This window comes from Lonchura striata, chromosome Z, assembly GCF_050655825.1.
Source record: "Lonchura striata isolate lonStrDom1 chromosome Z, ASM5065582v1, whole genome shotgun sequence".
NCBI lineage: Eukaryota > Metazoa > Chordata > Aves > Passeriformes > Estrildidae > Lonchura > Lonchura striata.
In genome coordinates this window covers 15,770,604-15,787,122 of record NC_140740.1, presented here as the reverse complement: position 1 = coordinate 15,787,122, position 16,519 = coordinate 15,770,604, and the positions used below count along the sequence as shown (strand labels likewise).

The 16,519-nt window shown below is 54.9% G+C and overlaps 2 protein-coding genes across 2 annotated transcripts; both read right to left on the bottom strand.

Moving 5' to 3' along the window:
- Positions 1-404: 404 nt before the first annotated feature.
- LOC144248346 (serine/threonine-protein kinase PAK 3-like) lies at positions 405-6,684 on the bottom strand. The gene is made up of 10 exons (XM_085567978.1): positions 6,606-6,684; positions 3,964-4,140; positions 3,556-3,619; positions 2,879-2,927; positions 2,601-2,713; positions 2,294-2,411; positions 1,448-1,547; positions 967-1,163; positions 667-870; positions 405-506 (listed from the first exon to the last, which is right to left on the bottom strand). The coding sequence occupies exons 1-10, from the start codon at positions 6,682-6,684 to the stop codon at positions 405-407; spliced, it is 1,203 nt and encodes a 400-aa protein (XP_085424104.1).
- A 2,918-nt stretch (positions 6,685-9,602) lies between these two features.
- Positions 9,603-15,898, bottom strand: LOC144248347 (serine/threonine-protein kinase PAK 3-like). The gene is made up of 10 exons (XM_085567977.1): positions 15,820-15,898; positions 13,095-13,319; positions 12,770-12,833; positions 12,093-12,141; positions 11,815-11,927; positions 11,508-11,625; positions 10,618-10,761; positions 10,181-10,354; positions 9,947-10,084; positions 9,603-9,704 (listed from the first exon to the last, which is right to left on the bottom strand). The coding sequence occupies exons 1-10, from the start codon at positions 15,896-15,898 to the stop codon at positions 9,603-9,605; spliced, it is 1,206 nt and encodes a 401-aa protein (XP_085424103.1).
- Positions 15,899-16,519: the final 621 nt, after the last annotated feature.

Here is a 16,519-nt window from a genome sequence, read left to right as displayed (position 1 = left end):
GCGCCTGCACAGTGCACTTCTGCTGCATCACAGCTGTTCCTCTCACAGCTTAATTCTGATTATGACAATTCATTCTTTTCTACTTAAAAGATAGCTCAGAACTTACCTAAATTAACACATTCTAAGCTAAACTATCCTCTACTATCTAAGCTATCTAGATTCTATAGTCCTTTGAAGTCACTCCCTCAATTTCCTAAATTTTTAAAAGTTAATCTTTTCAGGAAAAAAAAAAAACCAACAACGGTTTAAATTGAACCCAGCTTAACTAAGAAAATTCCAAAACCATTACATTCCCTATCTACAGCACAGGCCCTTATTAAAAAGTCAGGGGATGGCTGAATCTCTGCCCAAACACAACACATCCCCTTGCCCCTGCTCGGAGCTGGCACGGCACAAGGGCCTCCTCAGGCGCAAGCGTCTCCTCTCCAGTCTTCCAGCACTTGCTTGGCTGAGGTGACCAGAGCAGCCAGGCTGGAGGCTGGCTCGCCTGAGGTCACAAACGGGTGCTGCCCGGAAGAAAAACCAAAAAGAAGGGAACCCCTGTTACTTTCCATGAGCACATCCTCACAGGCCCAAGCAGGACTCCTTGGCTGCCCAAAAGACACACCAAGAGGACCGAGGGCAGCACATTCCCCATGGGCCTTCCTCTCCTGGAAGCTGCCTCACCCACGCAGCCCACACTCCTCTTGATCCCTGGATGCAGGTGTCCTCAGCCCCTTTGCTTTTTCTCACCTGCAGGAGTTCCTGGGCAGACCAGCGCCTGTCCTCGTCTGCCTGCAGGCAGCAGCGCAGAAAGTCGCGCAGGAGAGCCGAGTGGTGCCTGGGGTTCTGCAGTTTCGGGGGCCCGTTCATTTCTATCAGTTCAAAAACCTACAACACGTGGATGGAAGAGGACACTCTAGCTGCTCCTTTCCTAGCCACAACAGCTCTCTCCACACAGAGCCCCCTTTCTAAGCTGCACCTTACCCTGACACGGGCCATCCTCTCGTAAGGAGCTTCCCCTTCCACCATTTCCAGCCCCATGATCCCCAGGGACCAGATGTCCACTTTGGGGCCGTAGGCTTCTCCTCTCACCACTTCCGGGGCCATCCAGCTGGGAGTGCCCACTCTGGAGCTGCGCTTGCTGCGCTCAGGGCTGAGCTGAGCGCAGAGGCCAAAGTCAGCTGAGGAGAAAAACAAAGCCTGTCAAAGCCAGCCACCGCTGCCAAACCGGCCTAAAGGATGGCCCACTCCAAGCCTGCCAAGGCCATGCCCAGTCTAGCTGAAAAGGCAGCTGAGCTTGCCTTCCCCGTGGCTGGAGCCAGGGAAATAGGGCATTGGCCATTTCAGAAACACCCTCACGATTCACGCGCTGGCTGAGCAGCGCTTCTGGGGAAGTGGCAGTCACCAAAAAGCAGCCCCACAGCACACGCGGGGAACGCTGCCCCTGAGCAGGGGCGATACCCACCCAGCTTGACAGATCCGTCCATGCCCACGAGAACGTTGCCGCTCTTGATGTCCCTGTGGATGACTTGGCGGGAATGAAGGAAATGCAGTCCTTGCAGGCACTGAGAGAGAAAGGAGGGAAGGAAAGTTAACATTCAGCATCTGATTTGATCCCAGAAGAAAGGAAAGGGCTCCAAGAGGTTGACAGCTTTCTCAGGGAATTGTGAAGGAGGGAGCACTAGCACGGCGCTGTCAAGAGCAAGAGCTTGCTGCTTCAACACTCTTAGAAGTGCTTTGCATATTTCAAAGCGAAGGCATCTGAGCTCACACGAGTCCATCCTGCCATTGGTACCAAGCACGTGACCTTTGGCTGGCAAGCAGCATGGCAACGATTACATTGGAAGCCCTGTGGCAGCAGAGGAGGAAGCAGCACATTAGACCTGTTTCAGAATCCCTCGCCATCTGGGCTGCAATGCCGTGCTTTGAAGCTGAGGACATCCCCTTCGCCCTCGGCTTGAAATTCAGCCACCCGCATGCGGGCTTAGAACATCAAGGAATGTCGGACAGACGGACAGGCTCCAGACAAACATTCAGAGGCAAAGCTGAGAGGAGCAAACCAGGAAATGAAACAAGTGAGTGTGCACGAGCGCCAGAGGACGGACAGCATGGAAGAGTGCAAGAACAGAGCCTAAGGCATGCGGGGACTCCAGCAGGCAGTTCCCTTCAGATTAATGCTCTTTCTTCTGCTCTGTGTTGTGAGAGCAGCGCCAAAAGAAAGCCGGGGCCAAGAAATCTCTGCTCTCCTTAACCACCAGCTGACAAGAACCATCCTGGGCAGGCCAGGGGAAGCACAAGCGGGACGCCTCACCTCCCGACAGACGGCGCCTATCTCTCCTTCCTCCAGGTACACTGCCCGGAGCACATCGAACAACGTGCTGCCGTCCATGAACTCCATCACCAGCCAGAGCTCCGCATCCACCAGGTAGCTGAAAGAAGGAAACCACGGCATGGAGAGAGAGGAATGGGCACGGCTCAGGCACCCGAGGGCCTGACCCAGGCTTTTGCAACTGCTCTCCAAGCTACACATGCCAGAAGAGATTACTGAAAGCCAGCTGCAAACTCCTCCCGTGCACATGCAGATGTCTAAAGCTACATAGACGTGAGAATACCCCAACCTGTCTAAGTAGCTGACAATATTGGGATTCCTGCTGTCCCTCATCACCAGGATTTCATTGACAGCCAGCTCCTCAGACATCTTCTCCTGAAGAGACATTATCTTGATGGCCACCTAAAGAGACATTGGCAACCATTAACTTGAGAAGTCGCTCCCTGCACGAGACCTCAAGGAACACGGAGCGAGCGCTCGTGCCATGACACAGCGAGCTGTGCCAAACTGCCCTGTTGCCAGACAGCAGAGCTTAGGGAGAAACTGCCGTGGGTATGGACACTTTACCTGTTGTCCTGTGCTGGTGTCGAGGGCTTTATAAACAGCTCCAAAGCCCCTAGAAAGAAAAGGGCAGCAGAAAAAGCCCTTTATAGCCCTGGCAGTGAAAGCAAGCCTAGGCAGGAGATCTCCCTAGGCTGCCTGGACTCCTTAGAAAACGCCTGGCTGCGGCGTCTCTTCAGCCGGCAGCACGGCAGCCCACCAGCCCTCTGCCATGCCGGACAGGGAACACGGAGCTCCCACATGGAGACCAAGGACCCCTGCAAATCTCCAAGGCACACGCCCACTTGGTTCCATTCCAGTGGAAGGGGGGCTCCATCTCTCTGTGGCTTTGCGCACAGGTGTGCAAGTGGGTTTACATCTGGAGAAGACTAACTTGGAAAACACTGCCTTTAAGAACTGTCCTCAGGCAGCTCTTGAGTGGCAAGGTGCCCTTGGAGGCCATACAGACACAGGGCCAGGAGATCTTCCAGGTCCTGCTCCTCACTGCTGCAAGCAAGGCGTCGCTTGCATCAAGTTGTCTTTGCTGATGCTTCCTGACTGCTCTGACTGAGCCGTCCTGAGAGGTGGCAGGAGGCAAAGCCCGAGGCTGACCGTGTTTGGAGCTCGCCTGACTTCACGCTGGATATTGCACAAGCTGAAGACCCGGCCCATGGTTTGTTCTACGGAGCAGACGTCACACTTACCCTCGTCCAAGTTCTTCAAATGCCCTGTATTTCTTCACTGGCTCACCCAGACTCACAATGCTCCCTGAGAAAGATAAAAGCAGTGCCAGGAGCTCCCTTTCAACCGGAGGCCTTGCTGCCCGCACAATCCAAAATGCATGCCCACTGTCAGGAGCTTGAGAGCTCCCTGGGGCCCAGTCACTCGCGACGTGCCACGAAAGGCAGCCCAGGCAGAGCCAAGCCAGGCCCAGCTGCCCCCAGAGGCAGCAGGAACACCCCGAGCGCTCCCTCGCTGCCTCAAAGCACAACAACAGCTTCTGCAGAGAGGCCTCAGCGCCTCTGAGACCGAGGAGGAACTTGTGGCGCAGCCTGCACCGAGACACGCAGACAACGCACTGCTCTGGCAGACAAGAAACACGGCAGACGTACTCAGTGTCTTCAGGCCCTGCTCCTCTCTCATCTCGGGCTGCTGGGCTGGGCTCCTGGATGAAGTGCCGGCAGCTGGGGGACAGCCGGCTGCTGCAGGCGATGCCGGTCCAGCGGCACGTTGAATGGCAGAGCCTGTCTTGAGCTGGGACCAGAAAGGATTGCCCGTCAGAAGGGCGGCTGGCACAGACGCCCCGGAGAGCACACGGCAAAAGCAAGGCCTTCGGAAAATGCTGTCGGCCACCGCCAGGCCTCCTCAGCTGGGGGCTTTTGGACGTCCCCTTCCCAAAGGCAATGGGAAAACCACTCAGGCTACTTCGATACAGCCCCTCATGGCCACTTCCATGCTCCATCGTGCTGGCCTTTCTGCACAACGAGTGGAACTAGCCATTGATGGGCTTGCAAAGATCCGCACAGAGATCAGAGCAGGGCTCCAGAGCCTTGTTGCGGTTCTTCCTCCTCCTGTGTTTTCCTGGGCGATGAAATCACCCTGGAGTTGGCATGCAACTGTCTGAGCAGAAGCCCAGAGCGTGTCCCTTCTCTGATCCCTTTCACTCATTTCCCCTCTGTATTTCAGGCATTAGGGGGCGGCCCTTCGGGGATGCATTCCAGCCCTGCTGAGCCCCACCTGCCCTATACAATGCAGAGCCCTCTAGGATTCTCCTCACCAAACCCTGCTCTGACCATGTGCAAGTGAAGCACAGTCTACATTATGCCTGAACCTAAGTAGTCCATGGAGTGTGGCTTGTCCCTTCCAGAGGCCAGTGTTTCCCAAATATCCTGCAAGGCTGTCAGCTGAGTCTTTGGACCGCTCTGTCCGCTGGGCACAGGCAGCCCGCATCGCCAGGGGGCACAAGGGGCTCATTTCTACGCTGGGAATAATTGAATGCTGCCTCTTGTCTGATGCCAAGAGGCATTCTCGAGTCCTCTCAGCATCCCAGCAAAGTGATGCTCAAGTGTCAAAGTTCAGGACCCATTGGCCAGCGCTCCCTGGCTTGGCTGAAGCAGCACTAGGTCATGGCAGGCACACAGCCCCCAGCATCTTCAGCCGCAAGCAACAAGGGCTGGGGTTGAAGGCCTGGCTTGAAGCTTGGCCCTGCACCCAAGGCAGTGCCAGCCTCAGATGCCACTTACTGGCTCTGCAAGTTCAGCCTGTGGAGGGACAGCAGCTGGAGGCTTGCTGCTGTTTTGCTCCTCTTCAGCCTCTCCCTCAGTAAGAGTGCCAGCCAGACGAGGCGCTGACCCTGCGGCTGAGCCCTGCAGACAGGCAGAAGTGAGAGAGACTGGGAACAGCCAACCCTTGCAGCAGCTGCTTTCTACTGCGCTGGGAAAGCACCCAGAATAAGGGCAAATCATAGACTTGGATACAAGTGGCATTCTGAGTCATGAAAGCCCTCGGAAGATGGCTGAATGAGGTGCTACTGCCTCTTGCTGTGCATTTGATCTTCCATGCTGGCTGGAAGCAGCAAGACACCTTGGAGCTGTCACATTTGCTTTTCACCTCCTGAAAGGCTCTTGATGGGAAAATAAGGAAGGAGCCAGTGCTCCCTTTGCTACTGCTGCTGCCACCAGGCAGCTGGCCTTTCCTTCAGCCTCCCACGCTGGCACTCTACACTCTACTGCAACAGGCCAAGCTCACAGCTTGCTGCACAGTTCTTACACGCCAGCAACATCAGGGGTTCCTTTGCCACTCACCAAAGCACAGGCTTTTCTCCATCCACGTGTGAGGTGACCTGCAGGGAGCAAGGGAAAAGGAACCAGAGGCCCTTAGAAAAGTGCCTTTTGCTGGGGGCTCCCACAGCACAAGTCATTCCCAACGGAGAGCATTTCCCTTTCCCAACATGCCTCCAGGAGCAACAGCCCTTTCCCACAGCAAGCAAGAGAACAAACAAGGACACTAGAGTAGGCGCTGTCTACATTTGGGCCTCTTTTGCCAGGAAAGAAACAGAAACACGGCCAAGGAAATGCAACAGCTCAAGCAGTTTTTCCTCTTCTCTTCCCAGTATTTTATAGATCGTTTTTTAATTGCATGCACAAGCCATTCCCATCAATTGCTGGAAGACAATACAACAGCAAAGCTTCCATAAAGGACCCCTTTGCTGTGGCAGCTCTCCGCTGCAGCGGCCCCAGAACAGCTCCTGCCTTCAGCAGCAAACCCTAACTGGACTGGAGTTTGTGCTGCATCACCAGGGGAATGGCTACCTTGGCGCAGCCTAGAAAGGGTCAAGGCACACAGCCAAGGCCTCTAAATGGCAGCATTTGGAGCAAAAGGTGCTTTCCTTCACTCCTGGAGAGAGCCACAGGGTTTTGAGAAGTACTTCTGAGCATCTCCCCTCAGAGTCTACAATTTCCAGGTTGTCTTGGTTGAAGCAGCAAGCTGAGGAAATGACACACTCCACTGCCACGCGCTGTCCCGGGGAGGGAAGGCAAGCGCCGCAGGCTGCAAATTACATTGCAAACGCTCTGCACCTACCACCCAGTACAGATACCCCCTTCTTAGCTGATGCTGCTGGCAGGAGATTTACCAAACTGGTGCATCCTAACGGCAGTTTTGTTCCCTGATCAACTCGGTCACTACCGCGGCGTATAGAGCAGAGCGAAGCAAAAGCCAGGGGACGCCAGCCCCAGGATAAACCTTTACTTACGAGTCAGGTGGGTCAGGTAGTATCCAGAATAAGCAACGGTAAAGATGGTGCAAACCGCGGCACAGACCTGCCCGAACATCTTGGCCGTGCTCTGCTGCTTCGCACACTGAATGCCACCCAAGGGGTAAAGCAAGACTCCTCTCGGGGTGCAGGCCGTCTGCTGAGAACTCCTTGGTCACAAGGATCCTCCTGCAGGGAGCGAGCCGAAAAGCTGCTCTGGACAACCAGGCCTCGGGCTCACCGGGACATCGCTGTGCTGTGACGCGGCACTGTGACATGGCATCGCTCCCTTGACCTCACAATAGCAGCTGCTCTGGGTTTGTTGTGCCCAGCAACCGAACCTTCTGTATAGCTGACGCAAAAGAAAAGCCTGGGAAGTTCTGCTCAGTCGTGAAGCAGCAGAACGTGTCCTTCCATTCCATAAGCCAGAGCTCAAGGCGTCCCAGGGCAACTCAGAAGACACGGCGGCCCAGCCTGCACGCGAGAACAGAAAGCAAGTGTGCTTCTTCTCCCTGGCATCTTAGTTGGTTCTGAAAAGCCAACTTCTTCCATGACATGTAGGGGGAAAAAGAAGCAAAGAAAATAAATTTCCAGGAGTATTGCAGCGTGCAGATGCTTCTTGAGCACAGTGGTGCATGCTGATTTTTGCTCCCACTCCGTTTGCTGCACGGCCTCCCTTTTGTGGCAGGGAGATGCTGCCTTAGCTCTTGACACAAAGCTCCTCTTGTCCTGCTTGCTCTTTCTCTGGCCACTGAAAGCCTCAGAACAACCACAGGAGCTTTGCAGTGGTTCCTGGGCTGCCACAGTTGTGTTGGAGCTCTGGCAGCAGCCTGCAGCCCACTGCTCTGCAACGCCCTGCAGATGTCGAGCCCAAGGAAGGGCCCTTTGGAACAGGCCAAAGCCGCAGTCTCACAGATGTTTGCCCAGGCTCCATGCTCCCTGTAAGTTTCGTGGCGGACACTTGCACAGCCACATCCCAATGAAAATGAGTTGTAGTCATTCCCCTCTCTGTTAAAATCTTCAGCTAGACCCAGGAGCCAGCTTGAAAGCAGAAAGAAATTAGTGCGTGAGACGGCGGAAAAGTGCACGCAACTCCTCTGGAAATCAACTCGGTTCACCTGTAGAACAAGGATCCCAGACTTGCTTTCCTGGTGACTCAGCACCCACAAGTCCTCTGCTGGTGGACAGCACAGTCCAGTCTTTCAAGGAGCTTTACCCTGGGCTCCTCACACTTCAGAAGCTGAGCGTGGCGTTTCAATATCAATGCAATTGATGCAAGGCCCAGCACTATCTTCAAATTCTCTTGCTGAAACACTGCAGTAGTTACCCAGAAGGATTGCCTCCATTGGAAAGCATCTCATTTTCCCCATTTCCAAGTCCGCTCACATCAACCAGCGAATTGTAGGGCTTTAGAGAAGGAGGAATGACACGGTAGCATGGAAAGCCCAGTGCAGGCCCTCAGGCCCCCTTGAGCAGGGCGCTTTGGTGCCCCAGAGGTTCAAGAGAGGGAAGTGTAAGGAAGACGTGCCCTTTCGACCCTCCTTTACTCCTCAGCACCAAGTGACCGCCAGGAAACGGGGGACAGCCAGGCCAGGTCTCTCATCCTGACCCAGCGTGAGGGGCAGCTGGCACGGAGGGACACAATGGCACGGGGGGAAACATCTCTGCCAGGCAGGTGGGGCAGTGTGGGGCAGCTGTCGGGGAAGGTGTGTGGGGCAGGCCAGGGCCACTCTGGCAAGGGGGAGAGCCTTGGGGCGCTCGGAAGCAGCGCAAAGCCGTGAATGGGAGAGCCCGTCCGCAGCGCACAGCTTGGAAGGCACTGACCAGCTTAGGCACAGCGTGACACGCAAGGGAACACTCCAGGGCTCTGGGGGGTTTAGAGGTTTTATTGCCAGTCGTGCTGAAAGCAAGAGCTGGAACAGAGCATCTCCTGGTTACTTCACCATCTTCATCTTCCTCAATCTGTCCTCCAGGTGGCCAGTTCAGGCAGACAACTCGTGGGACATGCCTGCTCCAGATCTGCTCAATCCCACATTCTTCTTGGATAGCTCAATTCTTCTGATGACAATTCATTCATTTCTCCTTAAGGGATAATTCTGAGCTTCCCTACATCAACACTACTCTACTCTTTTCTAAACAATGCCTCATGAATGAAGCTTTCTATGGTCTCTAGTCCTAACTAAAGACAGCTAAGCTCAGAAAACCTCAAAACATTACATTTCCTATCTACAGCAGAGCTCCTCATAAAACTCAGGGGATGGCTGAAGCTCTGCCTATGCACGATCCATCCCCATTTCCCTCCCCTGAGCTGGCAGGGCACGAGGGCCTCCTCAGGCGCAGGCGTCTGCACACCAGTTTTCCTGCACTTGCTTTCCCCACTTGCGGTAAGCAAAGCTGCTTACCTCAGTGTGATCTCTGGGCCTCTGCAAGGGACTGTCCAGCTTAGCTAGAGCATGGCAAGGAAGGGAGTCTTCCAACGCTCGGCCTCTGTCAGAGTTTTATTGCCACTCTGGCTGAAACAAAGTGTCCCCTCACTACTTCTGCATCTTTATCACTCTGCCATGCAGCTGGCCTGATCAGGCTGACAGCTTGTAGCGCCTGCACAGTGCACTTCTGCTGCATCACAGCTGTTCCTCTCACAGCTTAATTCTGATTATGACAATTCATTCTTTTCTACTTAAAAGATAGCTCAGAACTTACCTAAATTAACACATTCTAAGCTAAACTATCCTCTACTATCTAAGCTATCTAGATTCTATAGTCCTTTGAAGTCACTCCCTCAATTTCCTAAATTTTTAAAAGTTAATCTTTTCAGGAAAAAAAAAAACCAACAACGGTTTAAATTGAACCCAGCTTAACTAAGAAAATTCCAAAACCATTACATTCCCTATCTACAGCACAGGCCCTTATTAAAAAGTCAGGGGATGGCTGAATCTCTGCCCAAACACAACACATCCCCTTGCCCCTGCTCGGAGCTGGCACGGCACAAGGGCCTCCTCAGGCGCAAGCGTCTCCTCTCCAGTCTTCCAGCACTTGCTTGGCTGAGGTGACCAGAGCAGCCAGGCTGGAGGCTGGCTCGCCTGAGGTCACAAACGGGTGCTGCCCGGAAGAAAAACCAAAAAGAAGGGAACCCCTGTTACTTTCCATGAGCACATCCTCACGGGCCCAAGCAGGACTCCTTGGCTGCCCAAAAGACACACCAAGAGGACGAAGGGCAGCACATTCCCCATGGGCCTTCCTCTCCTGGAAGCTGCCTCACCCACGCAGCCCACACTCCTCTTGATCCCTGGATGCAGGTGTCCTCAGCTCGCAGGGCTTTTTGCCCCTTTGCTTTTTCTCACCTGCAGGAGTTCCTGGGCAGACCAGCGCCTGTCCTCGTCTGCCTGCAGGCAGCAGCGCAGAAAGTCACGCAGGAGAGCCGAGTGGTGCCTGGGGTTCTGCAGTTTCGGGGGCCCGTTCATTTCTATCAGTTCAAAAACCTACAACACGTGGATGGAAGAGGACACTCTAGCTGCTCCTTTCCTAGCCACAACAGCTCTCTCCACACAGAGCCCCTTTTCTAAGCTGCACCTTACCCTGACACGGGCCATCCTCTCGTAAGGAGCTTCCCCTTCCACCATTTCCAGCCCCATGATCCCCAGGGACCAGATGTCCACTTTGGGGCCGTAGGCTTCTCCTCTCACCACTTCCGGGGCCATCCAGCTGGGAGTGCCCACTCTGGAGCTGCGCTTGCTGCGCTCAGGGCTGAGCTGAGCGCAGAGGCCAAAGTCAGCTGAGGAGAAAAACAAAGCCTGTCAAAGCCAGCCACCGCTGCCAAACCGGCCTAAAGGATGGCCCACTCCAAGCCTGCCAAGGCCATGCCCAGTCTAGCTGAAAAGGCAGCTGAGCTTGCCTTCCCCGTGGCTGGAGCCAGGGAAATAGGGCATTGGCCATTTCAGAAACACCCTCACGATTCACGCGCTGGCTGAGCAGCGCTTCTGGGGAAGTGGCAGTCACCAAAAAGCAGCCCCACAGCACACGCGGGGAACGCTGCCCCTGAGCAGGGGCGATACCCACCCAGCTTGACAGATCCGTCCATGCCCACGAGAACGTTGCCGCTCTTGATGTCCCTGTGGATGACTTGGCGGGAATGAAGGAAATGCAGTCCTTGCAGGCACTGAGAGAGAAAGGAGGGAAGGAAAGTTAACATTCAGCATCTGATTTGATCCCAGAAGAAAGGAAAGGGCTCCAAGAGGTTGACAGCTTTCTCAGGGAATTGTGAAGGAGGGAGCACTAGCACGGCGCTGTCAAGAGCAAGAGCTTGCTGCTTCAACACTCTTAGAAGTGCTTTGCATATTTCAAAGCGAAGGCATCTGAGCTCACACGAGTCCATCCTGCCATTGGTACCAAGCACGTGACCTTTGGCTGGCAAGCAGCATGGCAACGATTACATTGGAAGCCCTGTGGCAGCAGAGGAGGAAGCAGCACATTAGACCTGTTTCAGAATCCCTCGCCATCTGGGCTGCAATGCCGTGCTTTGAAGCTGAGGACATCCCCTTCGCCCTCGGCTTGAAATTCAGCCACCCGCATGCGGGCTTAGAACATCAAGGAATGTCGGACAGACGGACAGGCTCCAGACAAACATTCAGAGGCAAAGCTGAGAGGAGCAAACCAGGAAATGAAACAAGTGAGTGTGCACGAGCGCCAGAGGACGGACAGCATGGAAGAGTGCAAGAACAGAGCCTAAGGCATGCGGGGACTCCAGCAGGCAGTTCCCTTCAGATTAATGCTCTTTCTTCTGCTCTGTGTTGTGAGAGCAGCGCCAAAAGAAAGCCGGGGCCAAGAAATCTCTGCTCTCCTTAACCACCAGCTGACAAGAACCATCCTGGGCAGGCCAGGGGAAGCACAAGCGGGACGCCTCACCTCCCGACAGACGGCGCCTATCTCTCCTTCCTCCAGGTACACTGCCCTGAGCACATCGAACAACGTGCCGCCGTCCATGAACTCCATCACCAGCCAGAGCTCCGCATCCACCAGGTAGCTGAAAGAAGGAAACCACGGCATGGAGAGAGAGGAATGGGCACAGCTCAGGCACCCGAGGGCCTGACCCAGGCTTTTGCAACTGCTCTCTAAGCTACACATGCCAGAAGAGATTACTGAACGCCAGCTGCAAACTCCTCCCGTGCACATGCAGATGTCTAAAGCTACATAGACGTGAGAATACCCCAACCTGTCTAAGTAGCTGACAATATTGGGATTCCTGCTGTCCCTCATCACCAGGATTTCATTGACAGCCAGCTCCTCAGACATCTTCTCCTGAAGAGACATTATCTTGATGGCCACCTAAAGAGACATTGGCAACCATTAACTTGAGAAGTCGCTCCCTGCACGAGACCTCAAGGAACACGGAGCGAGCGCTCGTGCCATGACACAGCGAGCTGTGCCAAACTGCCCTGTTGCCAGACAGCAGAGCTTAGGGAGAAACTGCCGCGGATATGGACACTTTACCTGTTGTCCTGTGCTGGTGTCGAGGGCTTTATAAACAGCTCCAAAGCCCCTAGAAAGAAAAGGGCAGCAGAAAAAGCCCTTTATAGCCCTGGCAGTGAAAGCAAGCCTAGGCAGGAGATCTCCCTAGGCTGCCTGGACTCCTTAGAAAACGCCTGGCTGCGGCGTCTCTTCAGCCGGCAGCACGGCAGCCCACCAGCCCTCTGCCATGCCGGACAGGGAACACGGAGCTCCCACATGGAGACCAAGGACCCCTGCAAATCTCCAAGGCACACGCCCACTTGGTTCCATTCCAGTGGAAGGGGGGCTCCATCTCTCTGTGGCTTTGCGCACAGGTGTGCAAGTGGGTTTACATCTGGAGAAGACTAACTTGGAAAACACTGCCTTTAAGAACTGTCCTCAGGCAGCTCTTGAGTGGCAAGGTGCCCTTGGAGGCCATACAGACACAGGGCCAGGAGATCTTCCAGGTCCTGCTCCTCACTGCTGCAAGCAAGGCGTCGCTTGCATCAAGTTGTCTTTGCTGATGCTTCCTGACTGCTCTGACTGAGCCGTCCTGAGAGGTGGCAGGAGGCAAAGCCCGAGGCTGACCGTGTTTGGAGCTCGCCTGACTTCACGCTGGATATTGCACAAGCTGAAGACCCGGCCCATGGTTTGTTCTACGGAGCAGACGTCACACTTACCCTCGTCCAAGTTCTTCAAATGCCCTGTATTTCTTCATTGGCTCGCCCAGACTCACAATGCTCCCTGAGAAAGATAAAAGCAGTGCCAGGAGATCCCTTTCAACCGGAGGCCTTGCTGCCCGCACAATCCAAAATGCATGCCCACTGTCAGGAGCTTGAGAGCTCCCTGGGGCCCAGTCACTCGCGACGTGCCACGAAAGGCAGCCCAGGCAGAGCCAAGCCAGGCCCAGCTGCCCCCAGAGGCAGCAGGAACACCCCGAGCGCTCCCTCGCTGCCTCAAAGCACAACAACAGCTTCTGCAGAGAGGCCTCAGCGCCTCTGAGACCGAGGAGGAACTTGTGGCGCAGCCTGCACCGAGACACGCAGACAACGCACTGCTCTGGCAGACAAGAAACACGGCAGACGTACTCAGTGTCTTCAGGCCCTGCTCCTCTCTCATCTCGGGCTGCTGGGCTGGGCTGCTGGATGAAGTGCCGGCAGCTGGGGGACAGCCGGCTGCTGCAGGCGATGCCGGTCCAGCGGCACGTTGAATGGCAGAGCCTGTCTTGAGCTGGGACCAGAAAGGATTGCCCGTCAGAAGGGCGGCTGGCACAGACGCCCCGGAGAGCACACGGCAAAAGCAAGGCCTTCGGAAGATGCTGTCGGCCACCGCCAGGCCTCCTCAGCTGGGGGCTTTTGGACGTCCCCTTCCCAAAGGCAATGGGAAAACCACTCAGGCTACTTCGATACAGCCCCTCATGGCCACTTCCATGCTCCATCGTGCTGGCCTTTCTGCACAACGAGTGGAACTAGCCATTGATGGGCTTGCAAAGATCCGCACAGAGATCAGAGCAGGGCTCCAGAGCCTTGTTGCGGTTCTTCCTCCTCCTGTGTTTTCCTGGGCGATGAAATCACCCTGGAGTTGGCATGCAACTGTCTGAGCAGAAGCCCAGAGCGTGTCCCTTCTCTGATCCCTTTCACTCATTTCCCCTCTGTATTTCAGGCATTAGGGGGCGGCCCTTCGGGGATGCATTCCAGCCCTGCTGAGCCCCACCTGCCCTATACAATGCAGAGCCCTCTAGGATTCTCCTCACCAAACCCTGCTCTGACCATGTGCAAGTGAAGCACAGTCTACATTATGCCTGAACCTAAGTAGTCCATGGAGTGTGGCTTGTCCCTTCCAGAGGCCAGTGTTTCCCAAATATCCTGCAAGGCTGTCAGCTGAGTCTTTGGACCGCTCTGTCCGCTGGGCACAGGCAGCCCGCATCGCCAGGGGGCACAAGGGGCTCATTTCTACGCTGGGAATAATTGAATGCTGCCTCTTGTCTGATGCCAAGAGGCATTCTCGAGTCCTCTCAGCATCCCAGCAAAGTGATGCTCAAGTGTCAAAGTTCAGGACCCATTGGCCAGCGCTCCCTGGCTTGGCTGAAGCAGCACTAGGTCATGGCAGGCACACAGCCCCCAGCATCTTCAGCCGCAAGCAACAAGGGCTGGGGTTGAAGGCCTGGCTTGAAGCTTGGCCCTGCACCCAAGGCAGTGCCAGCCTCAGATGCCACTTACTGGCTCTGCAAGTTCAGCCTGTGGAGGGACAGCAGCTGGAGGCTTGCTGCTGTTTTGCTCCTCTTCAGCCTCTCCCTCAGTAAGAGTGCCAGCCAGACGAGGCGCTGACCCTGCGGCTGAGCCCTGCAGACAGGCAGAAGTGAGAGAGACTGGGAACAGCCAACCCTTGCAGCAGCTGCTTTCTACTGCGCTGGGAAAGCACCCAGAATAAGGGCAAATCATAGACTTGGATACAAGTGGCATTCTGAGTCATGAAAGCCCTCGGAAGATGGCTGAATGAGGTGCTACTGCCTCTTGCTGTGCATTTGATCTTCCATGCTGGCTGGAAGCAGCAAGACACCTTGGAGCTGTCACATTTGCTTTTCACCTCCTGAAAGGCTCTTGATGGGAAAATAAGGAAGGAGCCAGTGCTCCCTTTGCTACTGCTGCTGCCACCAGGCAGCTGGCCTTTCCTTCAGCCTCCCACGCTGGCACTCTACACTCTACTGCAACAGGCCAAGCTCACAGCTTGCTGCACAGTTCTTACACGCCAGCAACATCAGGGGTTCCTTTGCCACTCACCAAAGCACAGGCTTTTCTCCATCCACGTGTGAGGTGACCTGCAGGGAGCAAGGGAAAAGGAACCAGAGGCCCTTAGAAAAGTGCCTTTTGCTGGGGGCTCCCACAGCACAAGTCATTCCCAACGGAGAGCATTTCCCTTTCCCAACATGCCTCCAGGAGCAACAGCCCTTTCCCACAGCAAGCAAGAGAACAAACAAGGACACTAGAGTAGGCGCTGTCTACATTTGGGCCTCTTTTGCCAGGAAAGAAACAGAAACACGGCCAAGGAAATGCAACAGCTCAAGCAGTTTTTCCTCTTCTCTTCCCAGTATTTTATAGATCGTTTTTTAATTGCATGCACAAGCCATTCCCATCAATTGCTGGAAGACAATACAACAGCAAAGCTTCCATAAAGGACCCCTTTGCTGTGGCAGCTCTCCGCTGCAGCGGCCCCAGAACAGCTCCTGCCTTCAGCAGCAAACCCTAACTGGACTGGAGTTTGTGCTGCATCACCAGGGGAATGGCTACCTTGGCGCAGCCTAGAAAGGGTCAAGGCACACAGCCAAGGCCTCTAAATGGCAGCATTTGGAGCAAAAGGTGCTTTCCTTCACTCCTGGAGAGAGCCACAGGGTTTTGAGAAGTACTTCTGAGCATCTCCCCTCAGAGTCTACAATTTCCAGGTTGTCTTGGTTGAAGCAGCAAGCTGAGGAAATGACACACTCCACTGCCACGCGCTGTCCCGGGGAGGGAAGGCAAGCGCCGCAGGCTGCAAATTACATTGCAAACGCTCTGCACCTACCACCCAGTACAGATACCCCCTTCTTAGCTGATGCTGCTGGCAGGAGATTTACCAAACTGGTGCATCCTAACGGCAGTTTTGTTCCCTGATCAACTCGGTCACTACCGCGGCGTATAGAGCAGAGCGAAGCAAAAGCCAGGGGACGCCAGCCCCAGGATAAACCTTTACTTACGAGTCAGGTGGGTCAGGTAGTATCCAGAATAAGCAACGGTAAAGATGGTGCAAACCGCGGCACAGACCTGCCCGAACATCTTGGCCGTGCTCTGCTGCTTCGCACACTGAATGCCACCCAAGGGGTAAAGCAAGACTCCTCTCGGGGTGCAGGCCGTCTGCTGAGAACTCCTTGGTCACAAGGATCCTCCTGCAGGGAGCGAGCCGAAAAGCTGCTCTGGACAACCAGGCCTCGGGCTCACCGGGACATCGCTGTGCTGTGACGCGGCACTGTGACATGGCATCGCTCCCTTGACCTCACAATAGCAGCTGCTCTGGGTTTGTTGTGCCCAGCAACCGAACCTTCTGTATAGCTGACGCAAAAGAAAAGCCTGGGAAGTTCTGCTCAGTCGTGAAGCAGCAGAACGTGTCCTTCCATTCCATAAGCCAGAGCTCAAGGCGTCCCAGGGCAACTCAGAAGACACGGCGGCCCAGCCTGCACGCGAGAACAGAAAGCAAGTGTGCTTCTTCTCCCTGGCATCTTAGTTGGTTCTGAAAAGCCAACTTCTTCCATGACATGTAGGGGGAAAAAGAAGCAAAGAAAATAAATTTCCAGGAGTATTGCAGCGTGCAGATGCTTCTTGAGCACAGTGGTGCATGCTGATTTTTGCTCCCACTCCGTTTGCTGCACGGCCTCCCTTTTGTGGCAGGGAGATGCTGCC

Bases quoted from the DNA above. Each gene is read 5' to 3' on its own strand.
- LOC144248346 (XM_085567978.1), bottom strand. From the start codon at position 6,684: ATGTTCGGGCAGGTCTGTGCCGCGGTTTGCACCATCTTTACCGTTGCT. The intron at 2,928-3,555 runs GTAAGTGTGACG...TTTTCTTTCTAG, and splicing joins TTTGAAGAACTTGGACGAGG to GGGCTTTGGAGCTGTTTATA. The intron at 507-666 runs GTGAGGCAGCTT...TCTTCCGGGCAG, and splicing joins GAGGAGTGTGGGCTGCGTGG to CACCCGTTTGTGACCTCAGG.
- LOC144248347 (XM_085567977.1), bottom strand. From the start codon at position 15,898: ATGTTCGGGCAGGTCTGTGCCGCGGTTTGCACCATCTTTACCGTTGCT. The intron at 13,320-15,819 runs GTAAGTAAAGGT...TTCTGGTCCCAG, and splicing joins CTACCTGACCCACCTGACTC to CTCAAGACAGGCTCTGCCAT. The intron at 12,142-12,769 runs GTAAGTGTGACG...TTTTCTTTCTAG, and splicing joins TTTGAAGAACTTGGACGAGG to GGGCTTTGGAGCTGTTTATA.